Source organism: Sus scrofa, chromosome 6 (assembly GCF_000003025.6).
Source record: "Sus scrofa isolate TJ Tabasco breed Duroc chromosome 6, Sscrofa11.1, whole genome shotgun sequence".
Classification (NCBI taxonomy): Eukaryota; Metazoa; Chordata; class Mammalia; order Artiodactyla; family Suidae; genus Sus; species Sus scrofa.
This window is the reverse complement of record NC_010448.4, coordinates 159505458-159530611: the sequence shown is the minus strand read 5'-3', so window position 1 is coordinate 159530611 and position 25154 is coordinate 159505458. Positions and strand designations below refer to the sequence as shown.

Here is a 25154-nt window from a genome sequence, read left to right as displayed (position 1 = left end):
TTTTTACAAAAAAAAATTTTTTTTTTTTTTGTCTGTTGTTGTTGTTGCTATTTCTTGGGCCGCTCCCGCGGCATATGGAGGTTCCCAGGCTAGGGGTTGAATCGGAGCTGTAGCCACCGGCCTACGCCAGAGCCACAGCAACACGGGATCTGAGCCGCCTCTGCAACCTACACCACAGCTCACGGCAACGCCCTATCGTTAACCCACTGAGCAAGGGCAGGGACCGAACCCGCAACCTCATGGTTCCTAGTCGGATTCGTTAACCACTGCACCATGACGGGAACTCCCCATTTTTACAAAATTTAATGTTTACAAAAAAAATTTAGTTTTTTAAAATTCTGGTAAAATACACATTAACATAAAATTTATCATCTTCATGTTAAAAATACAGTTTGGGTGTTTCCCTGTGGCTTAGTGGGTAAGGATCCTGTGTTGTCACTGCTCTATGGCTTGGGTTCCTGCTGTGGTGTGGATTCAATCCTGGCCCAGGAACTTCTGCAAGCCATGGATGCAACCAATTAAAAAAAAAAAAAAAAAAGAACCAGTTTAGTAGTGTTAAGAATATTCACATTTTTGTGTAGGTTAATCTCTAGAACTTCATCTTGCAAAATTTAAACACTACACTCATTAACAACTCCCCATTCCTCCCCTCCCCTTGCCATGTGGCAACCACCATCCTACTTTCAGTCTATGAATTAGGTACTTATGACGTTTAAACAACTTACTAAGTGAAATCATATAATATTTGTCTTTTTATCACACTTATTTCACTTAGCGTAATGTCTTCAAGGTTCATCCATTTCTTAGTTTCCTTCCTTTCAAGGCTGAATAACATTCCCTTTTATGTTTGAACATAAACATATGTTTATCTGGTTCATCTGTTCATCCATTTATAAACATTTGGGTTGTTTCCATCTTTCGGCTTTTGCGATTGCTGCTTTGAAGAGGGGTATACAAATGTTTCTTGGAGACCCTGTTACTAATTCTTTTGGATATATACCCTGAAGTGGAATTACTGGACCATATGGTAATCCTGTTTAATTTTTTGAGGAACTGACATATGGTTTTCCACAGTGGCTGCACCATTTTACATTCCCACCAACAATGGGTAAGGCTTCTAATTTCTCTGTATCGTCTCCAATACATGCCTTTTTTTTTTTTTTTCTTTTTGGTAACAGCCATCCTGATGGGTGTGAGGTAATTATCTCATTGTGGTTTTGATTCGCAATGTTGAGGGTTTTTTTATATGCTTGCGGTCTGTCTACACAGTTTATCTTAAACACTATGAAAGTTACTTTACATTTTAAAAATAAACTCACTTCTGAAACTTCTTCTCTGCTCTTAGGAAAGTCTCTCTCTGATTTCGCTCAACTTGAGAAGCTTGCAGGCTGTCCGTACAAGTACCTTCCTCTACACAGCGAGCCTTCCTCCTAGGACAGCTGCAAAACTGAAAGCCCCAAAGTATTAAGTGGTGACAGAAATACCGATCGTGTCATCAGCAGGAAAACAAGCTCGCCCCCTAGTGTACGTAAGGAAGATAACAGAAAAAACAAACATTCTTAAAAGGCACCATGAAGAACATAATATTCACCCAACCCAGAATCTGGAAAGAACACTAATACCATAAACTACTAATCAATCAAAATGGTTTATTTGTAAGAACAAAATGGGCTACAAAGCCCTTGTTTATAAATCCCCAATTGAAGTTACCTTGGGAATAAGCAGTGCCAGATGAGTGGCTTGGGGATGTGAACTTTTAACGTGTGAATGTCTCCACTAAAGGCAGACGTGTTTTATCCTCTTCAGCTACCCTGAAGCATAATGGTCTTTGTATCACATAGAACTCTCAATCTCTGAATCTGGTGAAAGATCTGACTCTAAAGGCAAAAAGGAAGTCCACACCAGTGGTTATATACGTCCGAAGGTGGCAGTCATACTATTTAACTGTTCTTAGTTTCTTAAACCTGCTATTATGTAAAGCAAGATACTTTCTGATTTCTGAAACTCCCTCTGTGGCACTGTGGGTTCAGGATCTGGTGTTGCTGCAGCTATGGTGTAGGTTGCAGCTGTAGCTGCAGCTTGGATTTGATCCTTGACCCAGGAACGTCCACATGCCATGGGTGCAGCTGAAAAAGGAAAAAAAAAAAAGAAACTTTCTGATTTGCAAGCCCTCTAAACTAAAACAATGTTGATGATGATGTCTGACTCCTTCAGGCCCTGTGGCTGCTCATTTTTCCAACGTCCTGCTCTTTGTCTCTCCTTTCCATCCCCACAATCTCTCTGGCTCACTAGTTTGCAGTTGTTTTTCACAGAACTCAAGAGCTTGAGAACCAAGATTCCATAAATGTGGATGTTTTCACAGAAACCACCAGATAAAGGAATCCCAATTGAAATAAATATTTCAGGCTATATCTCAGTAGGTGACACTCTGGGGCAATGTGTCTGTGTAACCAGACCCATTAAGTTCCAAGTCTTTCTGTTCCAGCAGGTAGACCTCCAAAGGCTGCATCAGAAATAGAGGTGCCAGCCTCAAGCTGTCTGTTGCACAGTAGGGTGGCTACACTACCCAAACGTTAAAGGCTGGACACTTTTCTGCTGTTCTTTGTGTAGCTGCCGGGCTCGATTTTTTAGCTCCTCAGCTTTAGCTTCGTCCTTATCAACACCATCCCCTAGCCTGTACATCCGGCTGGCATTGGCACAGGCCCAGACATGGCCCAGGTCACAGGCTTTCATTGAGTATTTACATGCTAGGCCCATGTCCTTGGGAAAGCCAGGGGCCCCTGAAGGAACATGGTACTGAGGTTGAAGCAGCTGGAGGCATAGTTGCCATCACAGGCCCTTGTATAGTAGTCTCTGGCCCTCGGCAGATCAGGCTGGCCATCCTCATTGACCTGTCCATCATGTGCCAGGAGCCCAACGTTGTGACATGCCTCCACAGACTTCTTTCCCGGCTTCTCACATGCCATCAGAAAGCAGCTGGAGGCAGCTTTCAGATCCTGGGTTAGTCCACCTGGGAGGAAGGGAAAAAAGTCAATCCAAGCCCGGGCAGAATCTGAATGTCTCAGGCCAAAGTTAGGAAGCAATGTCCTTCTTTTTTTTTTTGCTTTTTAGGGCCACACCCGCTGCATATGAAAGTTCCCAGGTTAGCAGTCAAATCGGAGCCACAGCTGCCGGCCTACGCCACAGCCACACTAGATCCAAGCCGAGTCTGTGACCTACACCACAGCTCACAGCAATGCCAGATCCTTAACCCACCAAGAGGGGTCAGGGATCAACCTGGCATCCTCATGGATCCTACACTGGGTTTGTTACCACTGAGCCACAATGAGAACTCCAGGAAGCAATTTCTGAATAAAATTTACATACTTTTAAGTTAAGGCAACATGAAAGGAAGATGGCCTGGTATAGTACACAGACCTTTCAGCTTTTTTGGAATCTTTTGTTCAAGTGGTATCTAATAAGGAAGCCTAAATAGGAAAAGAAGGTGAAATAATAATATCTCCCTCTGGAGATAACAACAAAATCATGGAGTCTTATAAGTACCTTGTTAAATGTTTGTTAATTTAAATATATACTGGATTATATTATTTGCCAATTATTATGCCAAGTTCTGAGGAACAAACATACACTGTCCCTGTCCTAGTGAATCTTGTGGTCTAATGAGACAGGCATTAAACAGCCACATGAGTAAATGTATGATTAAGGGTGACAAGCATATGGAGAGTATAGGATGCTGTAAGAATGTATTAGGGCTCTGGGCCTAGAGTAGGAAGTGAGGTCAAGGAAAGCTTCCCCCAAAGAAGTGACGTCTGAGCTAGGATATAATGGGAAAAAAGAAAACATGGAGGGGGAGGGGGGGAGAGAAGGAAAAGAAAAGGCAGCAGGAATAGGCTACAGAGAGAAAAAGAGCCTGTGTGCTTAAACTCAGAAATCAGTAAGGAAGGGAGGCTGGAGGGGCAGGCAGGGGCCCGAGTATGCAGGGTCTGAAGCATCTGTTAAGGACCTTGTACTTGATCCTGGAAGTCCTGGGAACCTGCTAAGGCGTCATCTTAAGCAGAGATGTTGACAGGGCTCACTTTTTATTTTTTCTTTTTTAAAATAGAACACTTCAAACCCCCATTCTCAAAAAGAGAAACATATTAACTATCTCGACATTAGTTTTTAAAGAAGTCACTTCAAATATACCACCTAGAAATAATAACCAACATTATCATGAAGAGAACACCATTCCATCCATCTTTGTAGGATGCGTGCAGATTAAAGGTTGGCCGGCTGAATGGACAGCTGGACAGAAACACAGCTGACCCTTGAACAGTGTGGGAGTTAGGGACGCCCACTCTCCACATAGCCAAAAATCCGAGAATAATTTAAGAGTCAGCCCTCGCTAAATGCGGTTTCTCTGCAGCCACAGATTCAACAGAGGGTGGTGCAGTACTACCGCAGTATTTATCACTGAAAAAACCCATGTGTATGGGGACCTGCGTAGTTCAAACCCCTGTTATTCAAGAGTCAACTGTACTTTAAAAAACTGGTTTAGACCTCCTATGTGTAAATAAAAAAGTTAATTTGGATTTTACTCCAATTTATCATTAAGACAATCAAACTGAAGTGAAACTGAAGAAAACTGCTAAATATCAAATGCCTATTTCAACAGATAAATTTCCTAAATGAATCCCTAGTTATAGATTATTCTGTTATAAATTTAGAGACACTGGTTTTCTTTCTTTTAACCACATTTCAGACAATATCGAGTCACAACTATAGAAGGTGAAGACACTGTCACCTCACACTTCTCCCCACCTCTCTTCCCAGCCTCGTGCTTTTATCAGATGTGTTATTTCAACTCAGGGAGATGCAGAGCACAGTGGTTCATGGAGCCTGGGCTCTGCCGCCAGACAACCTAGACTCCAGTCCTGCTCCTTACTTGCTGGCAGTGTGGCCTTAGACACGTTACTTAAACTCTACAAAGCCTCGGTTTTCCTCATCTGTGAAATAAGAACAACAGCATCTACTTCATATTCTGAAACTTAAACGTGTTACTACAAAGAGCCTGGCTACATAATGGTATACAGTAAGTACTCAGTAAATGCTGTAGTGTTTTTCCACCATAAAAGTTCATATAATTTACATTCTAATCAATAACCCTAATTAGCCCAATATTCCTCCTAAATGGGATTCTGCTCATCACCAGTCTTTTCATAAAAGATTCACCATTCCTGAATTATTTTCCTTGATTCTCTACTGGTTATCAGATAGATTTTTATAGGAAAAAAAAAAAGATTTTATAGCCTCTGAGTTCTTTAGGTTTTGAGAATGTATTCTTCCCACCCTTTCTATTTAAACAGTATATAGTTAGGTCTTGCTTTTATATCCAGCTGATAATCTATGCTTTTACTGGAGCGTTTACTTACATTTGATGCAATTACTGATAGAGCTGGGTTTAAGTCTACAATCTTGTTTGTTTCCCATTTGTCCCAAATGTTTTTCTTCCTTTTTCCCCTTTCTTAGAGTTTTTGTGAATTGTGTATGTATATATATATATATATATATATATATGTGTGTATATGTATATATAACCCCCCCCCTTTTTTTTTTTTTGCTTTTTAGGTCTGCACCCATAGCATGCAGAAGTTCCCAGGCTAGGGAATGAAACCTGGGACCCAAGCTGCTGCAGTGATGATGCCAGATCCTTAATCCACTGAGCCACAAGAGAATTCCTTGCTTCAGTCCTTCAAAGACATTAAGAAATGAGAAAAGGGGAGTTCCCGTCGTGGCGCAGTGGTTAACGAATCCGACTAGGAACCATGAAGTTGCGGGTTCGGTCCCTGCCCTTGCTCAGTGGGTTAAGGATCCAGCGTTGCCGTGAGCTGTGGTGTAGGTTGCAGACGCGGCTCGGATCCCGTGTTGCTGTGGCTCTGGCGTAGGCCAGTGGCTACAGCTCCGATTCAACCCCTGGTCTGGGAACTTCCATATGCCGCGGGAGCAGCCCAAGAAATAGCAACGACAAAAAGAGACAAAAAAAAAAAAAAAGAAAAGAGAAAAGGAGTTCCCGCCGTGGCGCAGTGGTTAACGAATCCGACTAGGAACCATGAGGTTGCAGGTTTGGTCCCTGCCCTTGCTCAGTGGGTTAACGATCTGGCGTTGCCGTGAGCTGTGGTGTAGGTTGCAGACGCGGCTCGGATCCTGCGTTGCTGTGGCTCTGGCGTAGGCCAGTGGCTACAGCTCCGATTCGACCCCTAGCCTGGGAATCTCCATATGCCGCGAGAGCAGCCCAAAAAATAGCAAAAAAGACAAAAAGAAAAAAAAGAGAAATGAGAAAAAAAAAATTCCCGTCATGGCTCAGGGGTAACAAACACTACTAGTATTCATGAGGACAAGGGTTCGATTTTTGGCCTCGCTCAGTGGGTTAAGGATCCAGTGTAGCCATGAGCTGGGGTATAGGTTGCAGACGAGGCTTGGATCTGGCGTGGCTGTGGCTGTGGTGTAGGCTGGCAGCTGTAGCTCCAATTCAACACCTAGCCTAGGAACTTCCATATGCCACAGGTGAGGCCCTCAAAAGCAAAAAAAGCAAAAGAAACGAGGAAAGAAGTCATATTTACACATATATTCTAGTGTGCCTTCTTCTTTCGTATAGATCCTCATTTCCATCTTTTATCATTTTCGTTTTTTTTTTTTTTTTTGTCTTTTGAGGGCCACACCTGTGGCATATGGAGGTTCCCAGGGCTGAGGTCAAATCAGAGCTATAGCCGCTGGCCTAGCAATGTGGGATCCGAGCCACATCTGCCACAGCTCACAGCAACACTGGATCCTTAACCCACTAATCGAGGCCAGAGATCGAACCCGCGTCCTGATGGATGCTAGTCAGGTTTGTTAATCACTGAGCCATGACGGGAGCTCCCCCATCTTTTATCATTTTCCTTCAACCCAAACAATTTTTCCTAACTTTTTTTGTGACGTAGGTCTGCCGGCAACTCATTTGCTCGACTTTTACCTAAAACTGAATTTTTTTGTGTCTTTTTAGGGCTGCACTCACAGCACATGGAGTTTCCCAGGCTAGGGGTCTAATTGGAGCTGTAGCTGTTAACCTACACCACTGCCATAGCAACGCTAGATCTCAGCTGCGTCTGCGACCTACACCACAGCTCAGGGCAACGCCAGCTCCTTAACCCACTGAGCAAGGCCAGGGATCGAACCTTCATCTTCAAGGATACTAATCAGATTCGTTTCCACTGAGCCACAATGGGAACTCCTAAAACTGAACTTTTTTTTATCTTAAATAAAAAATATATTTTTACTAGAGTAGAATTCAAACTTGACAGTTTTTTTCTTTCAACATTTAAAAGATGTTGTTCTTTGAGTTCCCTGGTGGCCTAGCAGGTTAAGTATTTGGCATTGTCACTGCTATGGCGTGGGTTTGATTCCTGGTCCAGGAATTTCCACATGTCACAGGTGCAGCCAAAAAAAGAGATACTGTTCTTTGGTTTTCTGGCTTATGTTGCTTCAGATGAGAAGTCAGTAGTTATTCTCACCAAGTTTCCCCTCATCGTGTGATTTTCTCTGACTTTTTAATATTTCCTCTTTGGAGTTACCATCATGGCACAGCAGAAACAAATCCCACTAGGAACCATGAGGTTTTGGGTTTCATCCCCTGCCACACTCAGTGGGTTAAGAATCCGGCGTTGCCATGAGCTGTGGTATAGGTCGAAGATGTGGCTTCGATCCTGCACTGCTGTGGCTGTGATGTAGGCTGGCAGCTACAGTTCCAATTCGACCCCTAGTCTGGTAACCTCAATATGGCTCGGGTGCAACCCTAAAAGGCAAAAAAAAAAAAAAGTCCTCTTTCTCTCTAGCTTTCAGTAAAATGGTAATGTGTCTAAGCGTGATTTTGATTGGTTATCAAAACCACGCTTCGTGGACTGTTTGGGTTCACTGAGCTTCATGGACTATGGAGTGATGTTTTTCATAAAATTTGGAAGTTTTATACTGTTATTTCTTCAAGTATTTTTTTCTGGCCCCAATCTCTTCTCCCTCTGGACTCTCATGCATGTTATATTAGATTAAAAGATACTGAACTACACAGGTTGAGGCTCCATGGTTCTGTTTTTCTTTTCTTTATTTTTCTCTCAGTGCTTCAGTTTCAATAATATCTACAATCCTGTCTTCAATTCACTGATCTTTCGAATTCACTGATTACTTCCTTCTGCAGTGTCCAATTTGCTGTTAACCCCGTCCAGTGATTTTTTTCATTTCAATTTTTTTTTTTTTTTTTTTTTTTTGGTCTTCTGTCTTTTCAAGGCCATACCCGTGGCATATGGCGGTTCCCTCACTAGGGGTCAAATCAGAGCTGTAGCTGCTGGCCTACACCCCAGCCAAAGCAATGTGGGATGCGAGCTGCATCTTCGACCTACACCACAGCTCATGGCAAAGCCGGATCCTTAACCCACTGAGCGAGGCCAGGGATGAAACCTGAGTCCTCATGGAAACTAGCCAGGTTCGTTAACCACTGAGCCATGATGGGAACTCCTCAAATATGTTTTTCAATTGCAGGATTTCATTTGGTTCTTTCTAAGTTTCAATTTTTCTAATGAGATTTCCCATTGGTTCATTCTCTGTGTCCATCTTTTATTTAAGACTTTTAACATATTTATTATACATGTTTAAAAATATTTGACTGTTCATTCCAATATCCCTGTCACATCCGACTTTGTTTCTATTGACTGCTTTTTTCAGTTTAGTAATTTCTAGTTTTATGCTGGATACTGCAGATGACACTTTGTTCAGTCTGGGTTTTGTTGTAGCCATGTGAAGACTGTTATACTCTGGTTTCTCTTCAGATCACATAAAGGTTTCGCCCTCTATTCAAGACTATTGAGTTTTGTCCTGGTGAATCATTTTGAGGCTTCTCAGTTTCGAAACCTTTCTGGAGGCTCAGGTGAATGTCTGTGGTATTCAGGGAGATCGCTCCACTTTGGCTGGTGGAATTCAAACCACTCCAAACACTGTGAAACCTCTGGAATCTCTTTTAAGTCTACAGCTCCCCAGGGGCTTTTCACTGCAAGGTCTCTCAGAGCTTCCCGCTATGCATGTGCAGCTTAACACTGGGCCAAAGACTTAACAGTACCCCTCTGTGGATATCTGGAGTGCCTTCTCTGTACAGCTCCTTATCTGGTATCCTGTCCTATAAACTCCAGCAGCCTCAGTGGCCAGACACTCTGATTTCTGCTCATCAGGTCAGTAAGACTATCATACTCTACCTGGTCTCCACATCTCTGCCTAGTCTGGAAAGGATCCAGGCAGAAAACCAAAGTAATCAGGTATCAGGATCCTCCTGTGTGTCTGCCTTTTCTCAGGGGTCACAGTACTGCACTGCCTATTCTTCTAATGTCTGAAAACAGTTTCTTCATATATTTTATTGAATTCATGGCTTATATCCTTAAAAGTTCATTTTAGTCAACTTGTGGAAAGAAGACTGGAGCCCTTTATTAATCTTCTAAGGACAATGAAGCAGGAGACAGGGGTGGCTTGGATAAGTTGGGTAGCAAGAAAAGGAGAGATGGGACAGATTTGAAATAACATGGCCAGGAGCTACTAGGTAGATATCACTTGCTAAACTGGAAGATAACAGGGGTATAATAATCTGGGAGAAAAAGAAAACAATTAAGAATTTCATGCTGGATTTGTTAAGTTTTGAGATGCCTGTAAGATCTCCAAGTCAAATTTTCCAGTAAGCAGTCAGCTATATGCAGCCTGGCATTCACAAGAGTGGTTTTGACTATACATAAAGATTTGTTTGCAATTATCATCGCTAATTAACATCCACTGGGGCCACATCCTAGAGACCATCATTTAATTTGTGGTGTATTTCCTCTTAGTACCTTTTCTATGTAGTCTGGTCTTACTTTCACATGTTGTAATCATAAACTTTCTTCACTCCCCATTAGGAACCCTTCTTAACATGTTTCATTGGCTGCATAATATTTGACCAAAGAGATATATCAGACTTACTTTCCACTTCCTTTCATAAGACTTTTTTTTTTTGGCTGTGCCTGTGGCATGCAGAAGTCCCCCAGGTCAGGGACAGAACCTGTGCCACAGCTGTAACCAGAGCCACAGCAGTGACAATGCCAGATTCTTAACCTGCTGAGACATGAGGGAACTCCCCCTTTCATAACACATTCAGATGGCTTCACAAAAATAGTTCAAAGCTGATTTCATATATGAAAACATCTAGGCAAGGGAGTTCCCATCGTGGCACAGCAGAAATGAATCCAACTAGGAACCATGAGGTTTCGAGTTTGATCCCTGGCCTCGCTCATTGGGTTAAGGATCCAGCATTGCCATGAGCTGTGGCATAAGTTGCAGACTCGTCTCCGATGTGATGTTTCTGTGGCTGTGGTATAGGCTAGCGGCTGAAGCTCCGATTCAACCCCTAGCCTGGGAACCTCTGTATGCCACGGGTGCAGCCCTAAAAAGCAAAAAAAAAAAAAAAAAAAAAAAAAAAACTGGGCAAAATATTCATTGGATCACTCTAAGTGTGCTCAATCCAAAGTAACCTCTGCAGCAACAATACAAACCAGATCTGTTCACATTGATAGAATGTTTTACAGTTTAACAAAGCAGTCATTTGATGCTCAGAAAAATCCTATGAATAAGGTATGAGCTGACCTTATTACTCCGATTTTGTCATTGACATATTTGGAGCTCAGGGAAGGAAAATGCCTTGTTCGATGCCACAGTGTCAATTAATGCTCAGGCTAAAAAGTAGATTCTTTGACCTTCCACTCTCCACCCTGCCCCAAGCTATCCTTGATAAAAGGAGAGTTATTAGCCAGTTTTTGTCAAGAAAGGACACTGGCTATGTTTTCAGGACAGAGGGCAAATTCTCTGGCTCAGAACTGAGCGGGAGAAGTCAAGAGTATTGGCTTTTAGGAGTTCCTGTCATGGCTCAGTGGTTAACGAATCTGACTAGGAACCATGAGGTTGCAGGTTAGATCCCTGGCCTTGCTCAGTGGGTTAAGGATCCCACGTTGCTGTGACTGTGGTGTAGGCCAGTGGCTATAGTTCCAATTCGACACCTAGCCTGGGAAACTTCATATGCTGCAGGTGCAGCCCCCAAAAGACAAAAAGACCAAAAAAAAAAAAAAAAAAAAAAAAAAAGATTGGCTTTTAGCGTGGCATGGCCCAAGGTCTGCTAAACAACAATTCAAAAGGATTTGAGTAGCAAAGATCGGCTAACGGGATATCCAGTAATCACACTGGACCTGGAGAAATTATTTAAGGTCAGCTTAACAGAGGACTAAGTACTGTTCTCTAGACACTCTGTGTTCCTTCACCTACTCACCTTCTCTCTGCTGGAGACACAACTATTCTACCTCCGCTAAACAAAGTCTGCCCTGTTCTTTAAGAACCAGTTCCAATGCTTCCTCCTCTATGACAGCACTTCCTTTTGATGATATGCCCCAGAACTGAACCCCTCAAGTACTTTATATGTCTCTCTTTGAAGATACTTATCAAGCCCTTTCAGGTTAACAGGTATTAGTATAAAAATTTCTTTCCCAGGGAGAGAGTGAAAAAAAAAATTCCTTCCCTGACACTGGTCCATATCTAATCTTTGCTTCACTGTACACAGTAAATACTAAAAGTCTGCTAAACAAAGGAGCACTTAAGCAAAAAAAAGAAAAAAAGAAAAAGTTTCAGTGCACAATCATTAATCACATAAGTTTGCCTAATAAGAGTAGGGAAAATAATTTCACAACTTCTCTCGTTCACTCTAATTCAAGAAGGAACTCGGAGTTCCCACTGAATCAGCAGTAACGAACCTGACTAGTATCCATGAGGATGCAGGTTTGATCCCTGGCCCCGCTCAGTGCGTAAAGGACCCGGTGTTGCCAGGAGCAGCAGGGTAGGTCTGGGACGCGCCTCAGATCTAGCACTGCTGTGGTATAGGCTGCTCAGTTTTCACCCCTAGCCTGGGAACTTCCATATGCCACAGGTGTGGTCCTAAAAATAAAAAAAATTTTTAATTTTTAAAAAAGAAGGAACTCAAAAGACCTTGTGGAGAAAACAGGAAAATATGATATAAAAGCAAAAGGGGAGTTCCCGTCGTGGCGCAGTGGTTAACGAATCCGACTAGGAACCATGAGGTTGCGGGTTCGGTCCCTGCCCTTGCTCAGTGGGTTAACGATCCGGCGTTGCCGTGAGCTGTGATGTAGGTTGCAGACTCGGCTCGGATCCCGCATTGCTGTGGCTCTGGCGTAGGCCGGTGGCTACAGCTCCGATTCAACCCCTAGCCTGGGAACCTCCATATGCCGCGGGAGCGGCCCAAGAAATAGCAACAACAACAACAACAACAAAAAGACAAAAGACAAAAAAAAAAAAGCAAAAGGAACCCTAAACTTTACCAAGACACAAATCCAGAGACTAAACAGCTGGGAATATTTTTGTTCATATATAATTTTGTGCTAAGGCTTTTTTATTGAATTATATCATCGACTTTTTCTGAAACATTTAATGGGCTAATTAACATTCCAGCTGATGGAAGTAACATCATTTAACTTCTACTGTTGGCACATAGGTTTTTTCTTTTTTGGGGGGGATGTACCTGCAACATGAGGAGGTTCCTGGACTAGGGATTGAATCCGAGACACCACAGGTACCAGAGCCACAGCAGTAACAATGCCAGATCCTTAACTCACTGAGCCACCAGGGAACTCCAGCATACAGGTTTTTTTAAAAGACAATAAATATAACAAAATTATGTATTACTTACAAATTAATGAAAATAAAATTTTGGAGTTCCCACTGTGGCGCAGTAGGTTAATGATCTAGCTTGTCTATGTGGTGGTATCAGTTTGATCCTCAGCCCAGCACAGTAAGTTAATGATCTGGTGTTTCCACAGCTATGGCTTGGATTCAATCCCTGGCCTGGGAACTTTCACACAGCGCATGGGCAGCCGAAAAGAGAAAAGAAAAGGAAAAAGAAGAGAAAAGGAAAGGAAAGGAAAAACAAGAAAATTTTGCTAGATAGATAATGCTGGGGTGAGTATCATTACATATAATCTTTATTTACATTTCTAGTTATTTCCTTAGGAAAAGACAGTAGGAGAATTGCTAGGTCAAAGAAATGCCCCTCTGCTCAGCAAGGGAACTTGATATTCTTGTTAATGCTAAACTTTCTTCGAATTAGATACTTCCACAGACCCCATGTCCCTTGTGAAGGCAGAAATAGCCCACACAGCTCCAGAGACTTAAAAAGACCACCTTTTCCTCAAACTTGCACTGAACACCCTTCTTTTTTTTTTTTTTTTTTTATCTTTTTGCTATTTCTTTGGGCTGCTCCCACGGCATATGGAGGTTCCCAGGCTAGGGGTCTAATCGGAGCTGTAGCCGCTGGCCTACGCCAGAGCCACAGCAACTTGGGATCCGAGCCATGTCTGCGACCTACACCACAGCTCACGGCAACGCCGGATCATTAACCCACTGAGCAAGGGCAGGGACCGAACCTGTAACCTCATAGTTCCTAGTCGGATTCGTTAAGCACTGCGCCACGACGGGAACTCCCAACTGAACACCCTTCTATCCAGGCATCTCTGGGCCTTGAGAACAAGGGAAGAATGATTTAGTGAGGAAAAAAGGAGCTGCCTATTGAAGATCAAATTCCCTATTTGTGATAGTTTTAAAATATGCCCATAAAGCCTTTTTTCTTTTTTTTTTGCCACAGCATGCAGTAGCTTGATCTGGGATCTCTGTTCCCAGACCAGGGACTGAACCTGAGCTGCAGCAATGAAAACACCAAGTCCTAACCACTAGATCATCAAGTAACTCTCTGCCCATACATTCTCCATATTCCTTCCTTCAAGCAGAGGAATTTAAGTTTTCTCCAATTAGTGTACGCTAAACTTACTGACTCACTTCTGATAAATATAATGTGATAGAAATGCAAAGTGTGTGACTTTCAAGGGTAGGTTATCAAAGACACTATGGATTCCATCTTCCTCTCTCTTTCAGATCACTTACTCTGGAGAAAACCAGATGCCATGTCATGAGGACATACAAGCAGCCCATGGAGAAATCCATGTCACAGACTCTGAGGTCTCCTGACAACAACCAGCAAGGAACAGAAGCTTTCACCAACAGCCATGTGAGTGTGCCAGCTTAGAATTGGGAACTCCAGCTCCAGTCAAGCCTTCAAATAACTACGGCCCTGGCTCCCTGGTTAGCATATTGACTGCAACCTCACTGAGAGACCCTGAGGCACACAGCCCAGCCATCCCCAAATTCCTGACCCACAAAAACTTTGTGAAATAATAGGTCTGTTGGGATAATTTGTTATTAAGCAACAGCTAACTCAAACACTACTCGTTACCAACTGCAATTCTCCTCAAAGGCATGAGGAGAAAAGACAGATGGAAAGGAAGTGATTATTTGGCCCCCTTCCTCTATGCCAGGCACATGCTCGTGCCTTGACTTACATTATCCTATTTCATCCTCAAATCAACCCTGTGAAGCAAGTACTATTTTTTTTCCTCCATTTTACAGGTGATATAACTGAGACCCAGCGTTAACATGACCGGCTCAAGGTGCCACTACTTGCAAAGAGATTCCCTAAGGTCTGTTTAACCTGAAAGGTTGTACTCTTTCCCCCATCACTTTGCTAAACTCTTGATGTCAGATTTTCCCAAAACATGCCTTCCCCATGCCTGCGAGGAGCCTTCTGCAAAGGGGGCTCAGTACAAGCCTCAGGATGTGACATCAGCACTACCATCAATGATAAGGACCAAAGAAAGGAGGGGCTCCCCCCTTACCTTTTCCAGTCACATAATAGGCCCCCAGTTTGTAGCAGCTATCACTGTGTTTGTTCTCTTCACAGTTGAACTTCAGCACCTTGGCAGCCTCGTTAAAATTCTTCTGGATCCCTTCCAAATAGTCCACCAGTCTATAGCAACCTGTGAGGAAAGGGCAAAAGCTGTCTGGGGCACCAGGGCAGGTCCAGGTGGGGCAGGCCAGATGTGCCTTTTATTTAGGATCAGTATCTCTCCTCCTGAGGTGTGGCAGCAAGGTGACCTCACCACAAAGAATGCAGGTAGTGTTCAGCCACTCCTACAAATGGCATATCCACCCTTAGGCTGGAACTGAAGAATATACGGAAGGGAGAGACCTTGGCCCCTACACTGAGTCCACCCCTCACCAGTCCTTCTGGTAGCACCCTCTGCTCCCTGCATAAGGCCCAAAGATCCACTCACTTTCATGATTGAAACTTTGCTAACTTTGGAACTTCTTGCAAAGTTCAGCAGTAAAACAATGAAAACCAACAGAGCCCATAGGGTGGTCTTTATAGCAGCAAGACAGGGGTACTGTGATGACCATATCTTAATCCTTGGTCAGCCTGGATACGTGAAGACCAAAGAAAGAATCAAAATGGCAGCTACCAAGGGAGTTATAGACTCCCTTTCCTTGGCAGTCTAGTTCCAGAAAGCCTCTCCTTACTATCTCTTTCCTCTGCCCTTTTTCTTCACCTACAATAACGTCTATCTCGTGTTCATTTCCACTCAATGAACATCTGAGCATCTGCTTGCATCAATGTACAAGACACTGCTTTAGTTGCTGGGAATACAGTCACTTGCCCTCCTAAAAATTCTAGAGGAGGAAATACAATAATCGGTGAACAAGATGCATTAAGACAGTAATAAGTATTATGTGTGAAGTAAAACAGGATGATAAGATAGGTTTGCTGTGCACGGTGGGGGAATGGTTAACACACACCAGGTGATCAGGGAGGGCCTCACTGAGGATTGTGAGGTATGAGCTGAGATGGAACAAAAATGAACTAGCTGGGGAGTTTCAGTGGAAATGAATCTGACTAGTATCCATGAGGATGCAGGTTCGAGCCCTGGCCTTGCTCAGTGGGTTATGGATCCAGTGTTGCTGTGAGCTGTGGTGTAGGTTGCAGATGTGGCTCGGATCCCTTGTTGCTGTGGCTGTGGCGTAGGCCGGCAGCTATAGCTCCAATTGTACCCCTAGCCTGGGAATCTTCCATATGCCACAGGTGCGGCTCTAAAAAAAAAAAAAGGAAAAAAAAAAGGAAAAAGAAAGAAAAGAACTAGCTGTTTAAAGACAAGGAAATGGAAAGGAGTCCAAAAGTCTCCAGCACAAGGAATAGTACATAAAAAAACCCAAAAGAGGGAATAAGCTTGGCACAAGTATAATATGGCTGGACCCAGAGGAAAGGGACAGGAAACGAGGAGGAGAAGGCAGGGACCAATCACAAGGCCTTGTAGAAGATTGGAAGAAATTAGGATTTTATTTCAAGTCAGTGGCAAACTACTGGGTTTAAAGAAGGCAAGTGGTATTGAATCTATTTGCTTTTATTGTTTTTTTAATGGTACCCATAGCATACAGAAGTTCCCAGGCCAGGGGCTGAACCCACATCCCAAAAGTGACCCTAGCCACATCAGTGACAACACCAGATCCTTAACCCACTGAGCCACTAGGTAAGTCCCCAATTTGCATTTTTAAAAGGTCACTCTAGTATATATGTTTGCCTGTGTCAGGATGAATATGGAGAAAGATAAGTGTGAGGGGACACACTCCAACACTGATAACAACAGAAGTGTTATTTGTGTAATTCCAAAATGTAATAAGCATTTAATACAGCAAAATAAATATTAAATTACCAGAAGTTCCTGCTAAGGCACAGGGGGTTAAGGATCTGGCATTGTCTCTAACGCAGCTCAGGGCACTGCTGAGATGCGGGTTTGAACCCCGGCCCGGCATAGTGGATTAAGGATCCATCCCAGGATCCATAACGTCCATACCTGGCCCAGGAACTTCCTTCCATATGCTGCAGGTGCAGCAAAAAAAAAATACAATATCATTTTTGTGAGTAAAGAACAGAATTTAAGGGAGTGGCGGTGCAGATGGAGAGTCAAGTTAGAAAGTTATTTCAGTAATCCAGGTGAGAAATGATGATTTTGAAGTCTACTACAGAAGCAGTTATGTTAACCACAGCATCCTCTCAGGCTCGCCTAACGTGCCACAGCCAGTCTTTCTTAAACATCCACCCTCCCTACTTCACTGCTTGCTTTATCTCCAGAGTACAAAAACATATATGGCTCTCCATTCATTGCCTACAGAATAAAGTCTAAACGCCTTACCCCAGGCATTGGCACCGTGTCCCAGGGTTCCTCGTTAATCTTATTTCTGAATACATTCTAACTTCAACCTTCCCAAGAACAGCATTTTTTTCTCTCCTTCTGCTCTGTTAAATCAACACTACTTGCCTATTCCTCCCAACATTTTCCAGATGTCTTCCCAACCATTCTGCTCCTCAGTGACTCCACTCCTGTGAATTCTCCTTCTCTCTACACTTAGGACATGAACTAGCCTTACTGAACAACCCTGGCTTCTTAAGATTTAAGCCATCACACTGCAGAGCAACTCTGTGTAGTTGGTCAGCTTCAAGCTAGACTCCAAGCTGTTGATCAGCATGGGAGTCTTGATCTGCTCTGTGTCCCACCTGGGCCAGTTCATTCCTCCTTAGGCAACCCAGTGGTCTCCCATTCCTGGGAAGTCACCATATTGATCCCAAACTTAGTGTGGACATCTGATCCACATGGCACATTGTAGCCCAGAACTCCTGGGCTCAAGGGATCCTCCAGCCTCAGCCTCCCAAGTAACTCCTGGGACTACAGGTTCATGCCACAGCGTGCAGCTAGACTGCAAGCTACTAGAAGACAGGCCCAGTGCCTTTTTTTTTTTTTTTTTTCTTTTATAAAAATAAAGTAGGCAGGAGTTCCCTGGTGGCACAGTGGATTAAGGATCCAGCACTGCCACGCTGTGGCTCTGGTTACAACCCATGGCCCTGGAACTTCGGTGTGCCACAGAAGAGCCACCCCCCTCCCCCCAAAAAAAAGTAGGAAGAAGAAAACCACTCCAAAGGTACTGGCTGCTCTGGGCAACCTCTCCTGCACATCGCCCACACAGGGAAGTCAACTCATGTTCCCAGAACACACTGAGCACACTCACCTCGCTGCGCCTTTTCATTGGGCCTAGCTCTGCCTGGCATGGATCTCCTTTACCTTCTACACTTTGTTCAAATGTCACTCTCATGATTCTCCCTAATCACTCGATTTAAAACTGCCTTCCTGAATTCTGGTACCTCTCAGCCAGTTCCTTTTCCCACTGCACTTATTAATTTCTAATATGCTACACATGTGTTTCTCTGTGTTTACTGTCCAGTACCCCCACTAGAATGTAAGCTCCCTGAGGACGCGGCTTTTTATCCGATCACTGACGTAGCCCCAGGGTCTCTCCTCCACGTGCCCAAACGCTTCTTTTCCTTCCCGCCCGGCCTCCAGGCAGAGCATTCTCCCGCGGCGAGCCCAGCAAGTCCTTGCGGAAGCCAACCGACCCCTCCCCGCCCCTCCACAAGGCCGTCTGTGTCCCACACACCCCGTGTCCCCGGCCGGTGACCCCTTCCAGATCCCCTCAGAGATCCCTCACGTGACCCGTCCAACTCCCGCCCCTGCGTCCGGAGCCCCCACGTGAACCTAGGCCGTGCTGGCGGGGCTCACCGTCCGGGTCCTTCTCCTGATAGCACTGGTAATTGCACTCCACCTCCATGTTCTCCAGAAAGGACTTCACCTGCTCCTCGTCCTGGAAGTCCACGAGGCCCGCCATGGCTCTCGCTCGGTCAGTCAAAATCACCCCGCCGCTCTGCCCCGGCGCGCGCCGTACGCCCGCCCAGGTCACGTGAGCGGCGGAGGGGCGGGGCTTGGGCGGGGCTTGCCGCCGAGGTCCGCCGCTCCCTCCGGCGGCCTGAAAGCCCGGCGCGCCGGGAGCTTGAGCTTTTCCTCTGCTCTCTGGCTGTTAGGCTTTGGCTGTCTCACCTTTTCCTCAGGTCTGGTAGCAGTCTTTCTGTAGCACTTTACTGTGCCAGTCTTGTGGCTTTAATGCTTCTCCGCTTCTGGTCATTTATCTCTCCATCTGTCCGCTCTTTCGTTAATTCGGTGTTGCCTAGGCGCCTACCATATGCCTCACCAAGTGCTTGGTGCTAGTAATACAACAGCGAGGAAGTATGGGTCCTGCCATTAAAGGGCTTGCAGTTTAGAAGGAAAGCTTTTGTTTATCCATTCAGCAAGTATTTTGAGCACCCATTATGGGCCAGCTGTAGCTGGACAAACCAATATTCTTAAGTCGCTGCAAGTGCAGTGAAAAGTCTGATTCATCTCTCTTTTCCTCCCATTCCCACCTTCTGCCTCCAACATGAGTGACCCAAGGAATGAATGGCTGTGGAAGATGATAGCCGGATCACAGTAGCAGTAATAATACTGTTATAATAGCTAATGCTTAAACAGGGCTAAACTTTGTTTCAGATTCTATTTGAAGAGCTTCCTCATTTAATTCTCATGAAGGCACTCATTGTGGGTAGGAGTTATTCCCCCCATTCTGCTGATGAGGAAAGAAACTGAGGTACAGAGAGTAAATTGTCCAAAGGTCACACAGGAAATACGAAATTTGCTGTGCAATGAATATTTTTTGAATAAAAGAATGAAGTACAAAAGGAAAAGTCAAGGATATGGGAAAGAAAAGAGGAATTTCAGCTGGTTTTTGCTTTTTCTTCTTAGAATCATCAGTTCCATAAAGCCTAGACTGAACGCTCTCCAAAGACAGTCAGTTCCTATTTCTCTTTGAGTCCCAGCCAGCCCTCGCCTATGTCCCTGAGGGGAGCTCAAGTCCTTGGTTTCCCAGCACCTCTAGCATTGCTTCCAAATGGCTCCACTATTAACCTATCCTTAAGGGCGTCAGAGAATGGACCACTTCCAACCACGTCCTTGTTAGAGAGTAGCTTGCTGAACCTGGGAAACGTCTTCGAAATTCCAGTTTTATTTTAAAGATTTAAATGATTTTACACTCAAGTCCATAACACATCTTTCATAGGATAACACATTCCAGTTGTCATTCCACATTTACTAGTGGTTTCTTAGACACCTGATCACCTTGGGAGATCCTTTAATACATCTCTCATATAGAGAAGCCCCAACCTTTGATTTTGAGATCACCTCTCTTTGCCTGGTCTCCAAGACCCTCTAAGTGCAATCTGACTCTAGCCTTATCTCCTGCCTCTTCTCCCGCATACCTCACCCAACTTTCTGTTCTCTGGATAGGTCCCAGATTTGTGTCTGTTTACTAGTGCTCTTGACACTTGGACTACCCTTCCCAAATCAGAGATCTTCTCTGTGAAGTCTTCCCAGACGCAACAGCCATACACTCCTAAAATAGATTTAGATGCTCTCACTTCAGTGTTCACTCCACTTGGTCTATTCTGATCTAATGTAGTAGGAAATGACTGGCTTCAGAGAGCAGACAGATCTTAGTCAGAATCCATGTCCTGGGAGTTCCTGTTGTGGCTCAGTGGTTAACGAATCTGACTAGGACCCATGAGTTTGCAGATTCGTTCCCTGGCCTTGTTCAGTGTGTTGAGGTCTGGCATTGCCATGAGCTGTGGTATAGGTCGCAGATGCGGCTCAGATCCCGCATTGCTGTGGCTACAGCTCCGACTAGACCCCTAACCTGGGAACCTCCATATGCCACGGGAATGGCCCTACAAAAGGCAAAAAGACAAAAAACAAAAAAACATGTCCCATGTTTACTAAATTGTGACCTTGAACCAATCACATTTATGAGCTTGATTCCTCTCCTGTAAATGCAGATCCCTGGTACGACTGTCGGTAGGACTAAAATTTCATGTATGCAGTTATGCTTAGCATAGTACCTAGCTCAGAGTCATTCCTGTTCTAGAACTGTTTCTTATCTAGCCCCAAAAGGCATGAAAGACTGTGTCCTTCACCAGACTCTGAGCTCTCTGTCCCTTGTGCTGGTCACAGAGCCAAAAACAGAGCAGAGCTTGGTGAGAGTAATGTAGATAACTAAAGTCAGGGACCGGGTGGCAAATATGTAATACTTTTCCCTTAATCATATTTGAACTGCAATGAGACAATCTGAGCAATAGAGGGCGATAGAGTTGGGGGAAGGATGGAAAGAGGTTGGGCCAAGTATGAAGTCACATATTTTTAAATGAAATTGAAGGTCATCAAAAAGGTGTACAGCTTCTTTTTTCAGTACTGGCCTTATCTTTGTAATTTTATTTCCCCTCTGTTCTTCTTTTTGGCCCCACCCACAACACATGGAAGTTCCCAGGCCAGGGATCAAACCCGAGCCACAGCAGTGACTCAAGCCACTGCAGTGACAATGCTGGATACTGAACCCACTGAACCACATGGAACTCCATCTCCTCTATCCTTATAGATGTTTGCATTAGTTTTGTTTTGTTTTTCTTTTTTGGCCACCCCACAGCATGTGGAGTTCCCTGGCCAGGGATCAGATCGAGCTTCATTTGGAGCCTAAGCCACAGCTGCAGCAATGCTGGATCCCCAACCCATTGTGCTGGGCTGGGGATCGAACCTACGAACCACTGCTCCCAGGACACCGCTGATCCCTTTGTGCTACATGGGGAACTCCTCCTTTTTTCCAAATATAAATTTCATTGCAGTATAGTTATCTTACAAAGTTGTGTTGGTTTCAGTGTACAAACAAGCTATACATATACATACGTATATTCTTTTTCAGGTTCTTTTCCCATACAGGTTATTACACAGTATTGAGTAGATTACCCTATGCTATAACTATACCTATACCTGTGCTATACCACAGATTACCCTGCTATGCCTTGTTACCTATCTATTTTATATATAGTATTCTGTATATGTCAATCCCAAATATCTGTTTAGATCTTCTGACCATTTGTATTTGGATTGGGGGTTTTTTGGTATGAAGCCCTATGAGATGTTTATTTATACTGGAGATGAATCTCTCATCAGTTTCTTTGCAAAGATTTTCTTCCATTCTGTGGATTGTCTTGTCATTTTATTTATAGTTTCCTTTGCTGTGCAAACGTTTTAAGCTTGATTAGGTCCCATTTGTTTATTTTTGTTTTATTTTCATTACTCTAGGAGGTGGATCAAACAAGATGATTTTTAGTTTGATATATTTTCACGTTTATTTTTGTTTTTGTTGCCTATGCTTTTTGTGTTAGTAAAATGTGCTTCTTATTTTTTTCTGTTTTTTTTTTTTTTTTCTTTTTTTCTCTTTTTGGGGCAGCACCCTTGGCATATGGAAGTTCCCAGGCTAGGGGTCAAATTGGGGCTATAGCTGTCAGCCTACACCACAGCCACAGTAACACGGGATCTGAGCCGCGTCTGTGCGGCGTCTGCAACTTAACACCACAGTTCACAGCAATGACAGATCCTTAACCCACTGAGTGAGGCCAGGGATCGAAACCAATCCTCATAGATACTAGTCAGATTAGTTACTGCTGAGCCACAACAGGAACTCCAAAATGTGCTTACATTTTTGACCCAGAAATTCAACTTCCAAAAATGTATCCTCCAGAAATTCTTACACAAACAAATAGTTGCTGCAGTTTTTGATGTGTTTTTTATTTTCTAGGGCCACTCCTGTGGCATATGGAGGTTCCCAGGCTAGGGGTCTAATTGGAGCTGTAGCTCCCATCCTACACCACAGCTCACCGCAATGCTGGATCCTTAACCCACTGAGCAAGGCCAGGGATTGAACCCACAACCTCATGATTCTTGGTAGGATTCGTTAACCACTGCACCATGACGGGAACTCCGATGTTGTTTTGCTGTATAATAGAAAAAAAAAAAAATCCAAGAATCAGGGCTTTGAATACAGTGCAGACATTTTTTTTAGTCTGAAGTAGGTCTTTCTTTCTTTTTCTTTTTTGGCTGCCCTGCAACATATGGAGTTCCCTGGCCATATGAATTTGAGATGGAGCTTCGACCCACACCACAGTTGTGGCAAAGCCGGATCCTTAACCCACTGCGCAGGGTTAGTGATTGAACCCTCCTCCCTGTCGCTGCAGAGACACCGTCAATCCTCTTTTGCCACAGCAGAAACTTGGAAATAGTTCTTTTCTTTTTCTTTCTTTCTTTCTTTTTTTAATCTTTTTGCCATTTCTTGGGCCACTCCCGTGGCATATGGAGGTTCCCAGGCTAGGGGTCGAATTGGAGCTGTAGCCACCGGCCTATGCCAGAGCCACAGCAACGCGGGATCCGAGCCGCATCTGCGACTTACACCACAGCTCATGATAACGCCGGATCGTTAACCCACTGAGCAAGGGCAGGGACCGAACCAGCAACCTCATGGTTCCTAGTCGGATTTGCTAACCACTGCGCCACGACGGGAACTCTGGAAATAGGTCTTTTCAATACCAACATTGAAAGATGCTTAAAAACATTGTTAAGTGAGAAAACAGTTGTATAGAATAAATTCATTTTTGTTTAAAAATAATCTTTTGTATATGCAGAGGAAAAAAAAAACCTAGGTGAGAATACACTAAACTGTTAATAGTTAACTACGGTCTGGGAAGAAGGGAGGGAATAGTGTACAGGGAATTTACGGTGTTTGTATTTTATCTTTATTTTTATAATCCTTTATTGCTTTTGTAAGCAGATGAAACAATAAAAGAAAATTTTAAGGAGATGATGTCTTCATTAGACCTATTCCCCATCTTATGGGTCATTTTAGAATAGATATAAATACAGCCCTTTCATAAACGAGGTTCAGGGAAGTAAAGGGTTTTTTTCAAGGTCACACAGCCTGCCACTTCTCCCCCAGAGGTCACTTGACAGTGAGCTGACAGGACCTGCCCTGTGCAGAGAGACAGGACCAATCACATTTGCCATGAGGTCACCGCAAAGGCCGGGGATTGGTGCTGGTGTCTAAGCTGAGCCAGGCAGTCCTCAGCAGCCCGTGTAGCCCTGGGTGGCAGGAGGCTCAGGATGACTATGCTTTCCCAGGGTTGCTTCAGGAGCACTGGGTCTCTGTCCTGTATGATTCCCTGGGGGACGCTCAGCATTGGGTGGGTTAGCCGTGGAGATGCCCTGCCCTTCTTGCTGTAGCCAATCAACCCCCCAAGCCCATGCCTGCAGAGCCTGTGGCCACCCTCCCTGCATCTCTCCCACCCAACACAGGGAAAAGCTGTGACAGGTGCCAGTCCTGCTCAGAGTCCTGTTTCAGCAGCAGTGATTGCATATCACAAAGTTCTAGCATGACCTGCCTGGCTTCGAGCCAGCACAGGCGATCAGCGACAGGCTTCAGTGCAACCTCTACTTCTCTGCCTCTCTTTGAGATGCCCAGGCTGTGCTGCAAGCTGGAGAGGCCCCTGCTTTACAGAGAAGAAGAGAGAGGGAGGTCCAGAGAGAGGAATGGGTTTGGCCAGGGCACAGAGCAAGTTAATGACAAAGCCACAGACCCTTCCTTCAGGGCAGCACATTGGATAGTTTGCTTTTCAACTTTATTTTCATTTCCTCCTGGTACGTACCCTCATTCTTCTCTGCCTCTGGCTTCTTCTGTGTCTCGTGCCCAAAAGCATCATCTGAAGCAGCAAGGTTTTTTTGTTTGTTTGTTTTGTCTTTTGTCTTTTTAGGGCTGCACCCACAGCATATGGAGGTTCACAGGCTAGGGGTCTAATCCGAGCTGTAGCCGCTGGCCTAAACCACAGCCACAGCGACGCCAGATCCGAGACTCCATCCGAGACCCACACCACAGCTCATGGCAACACCAGATCCTTAACCCACTGAGGAAGGCCAGGGATCGAACCCAAGTCCTCATGGATATTAGTTGGGTTCGTTAACCACTGAGCCACAATGGGAACTCCTGAAGCAGCAAGGTTTGTCGAGAATGGTAAGGAATTCAGAATCACACTAACCTTGGATCCCACACTTGCTGTGGGGCCTTGGATTTCCTAGCCTTATTTTCCTCTCTTCCATGCGATATTAATCTCTTCTCTACCTTATAAAAATAAATGAGACTTCAAAAAGATATATGCACCCCTATGTTCACTATAGCACTATCCACAATAGCCAAGACATGGAAACAACCTAAATGCCCATCAACAGATGAATGGATTAAGAAGATGTAGTACATATGTACAATGTATTACTTCAGCCATAAAAAAAATTGAAATAATGCCATTTGCAGCAACATGGATGCAAACAGAGATTCTCATGCTAAGTGAAGTCAGAAAAAGAAAGACATAGGATATCCCTTATATGTGGAATCTAAAATATGGC

General features: G+C 44.1%; 1 protein-coding gene across 1 annotated transcript; it reads right to left on the bottom strand.

Annotated features, from left to right (window-relative positions):
- Positions 1630–18750, bottom strand: SELRC1 (Sel1 repeat containing 1). The gene is given in 4 exon segments (NM_001243594.1): positions 1630–2777; positions 2780–3010; positions 14805–14945; positions 18573–18750. Coding segments are annotated over 4 exon segments (693 nt in total). The 5' UTR covers positions 18679–18750; the 3' UTR covers positions 1630–2562.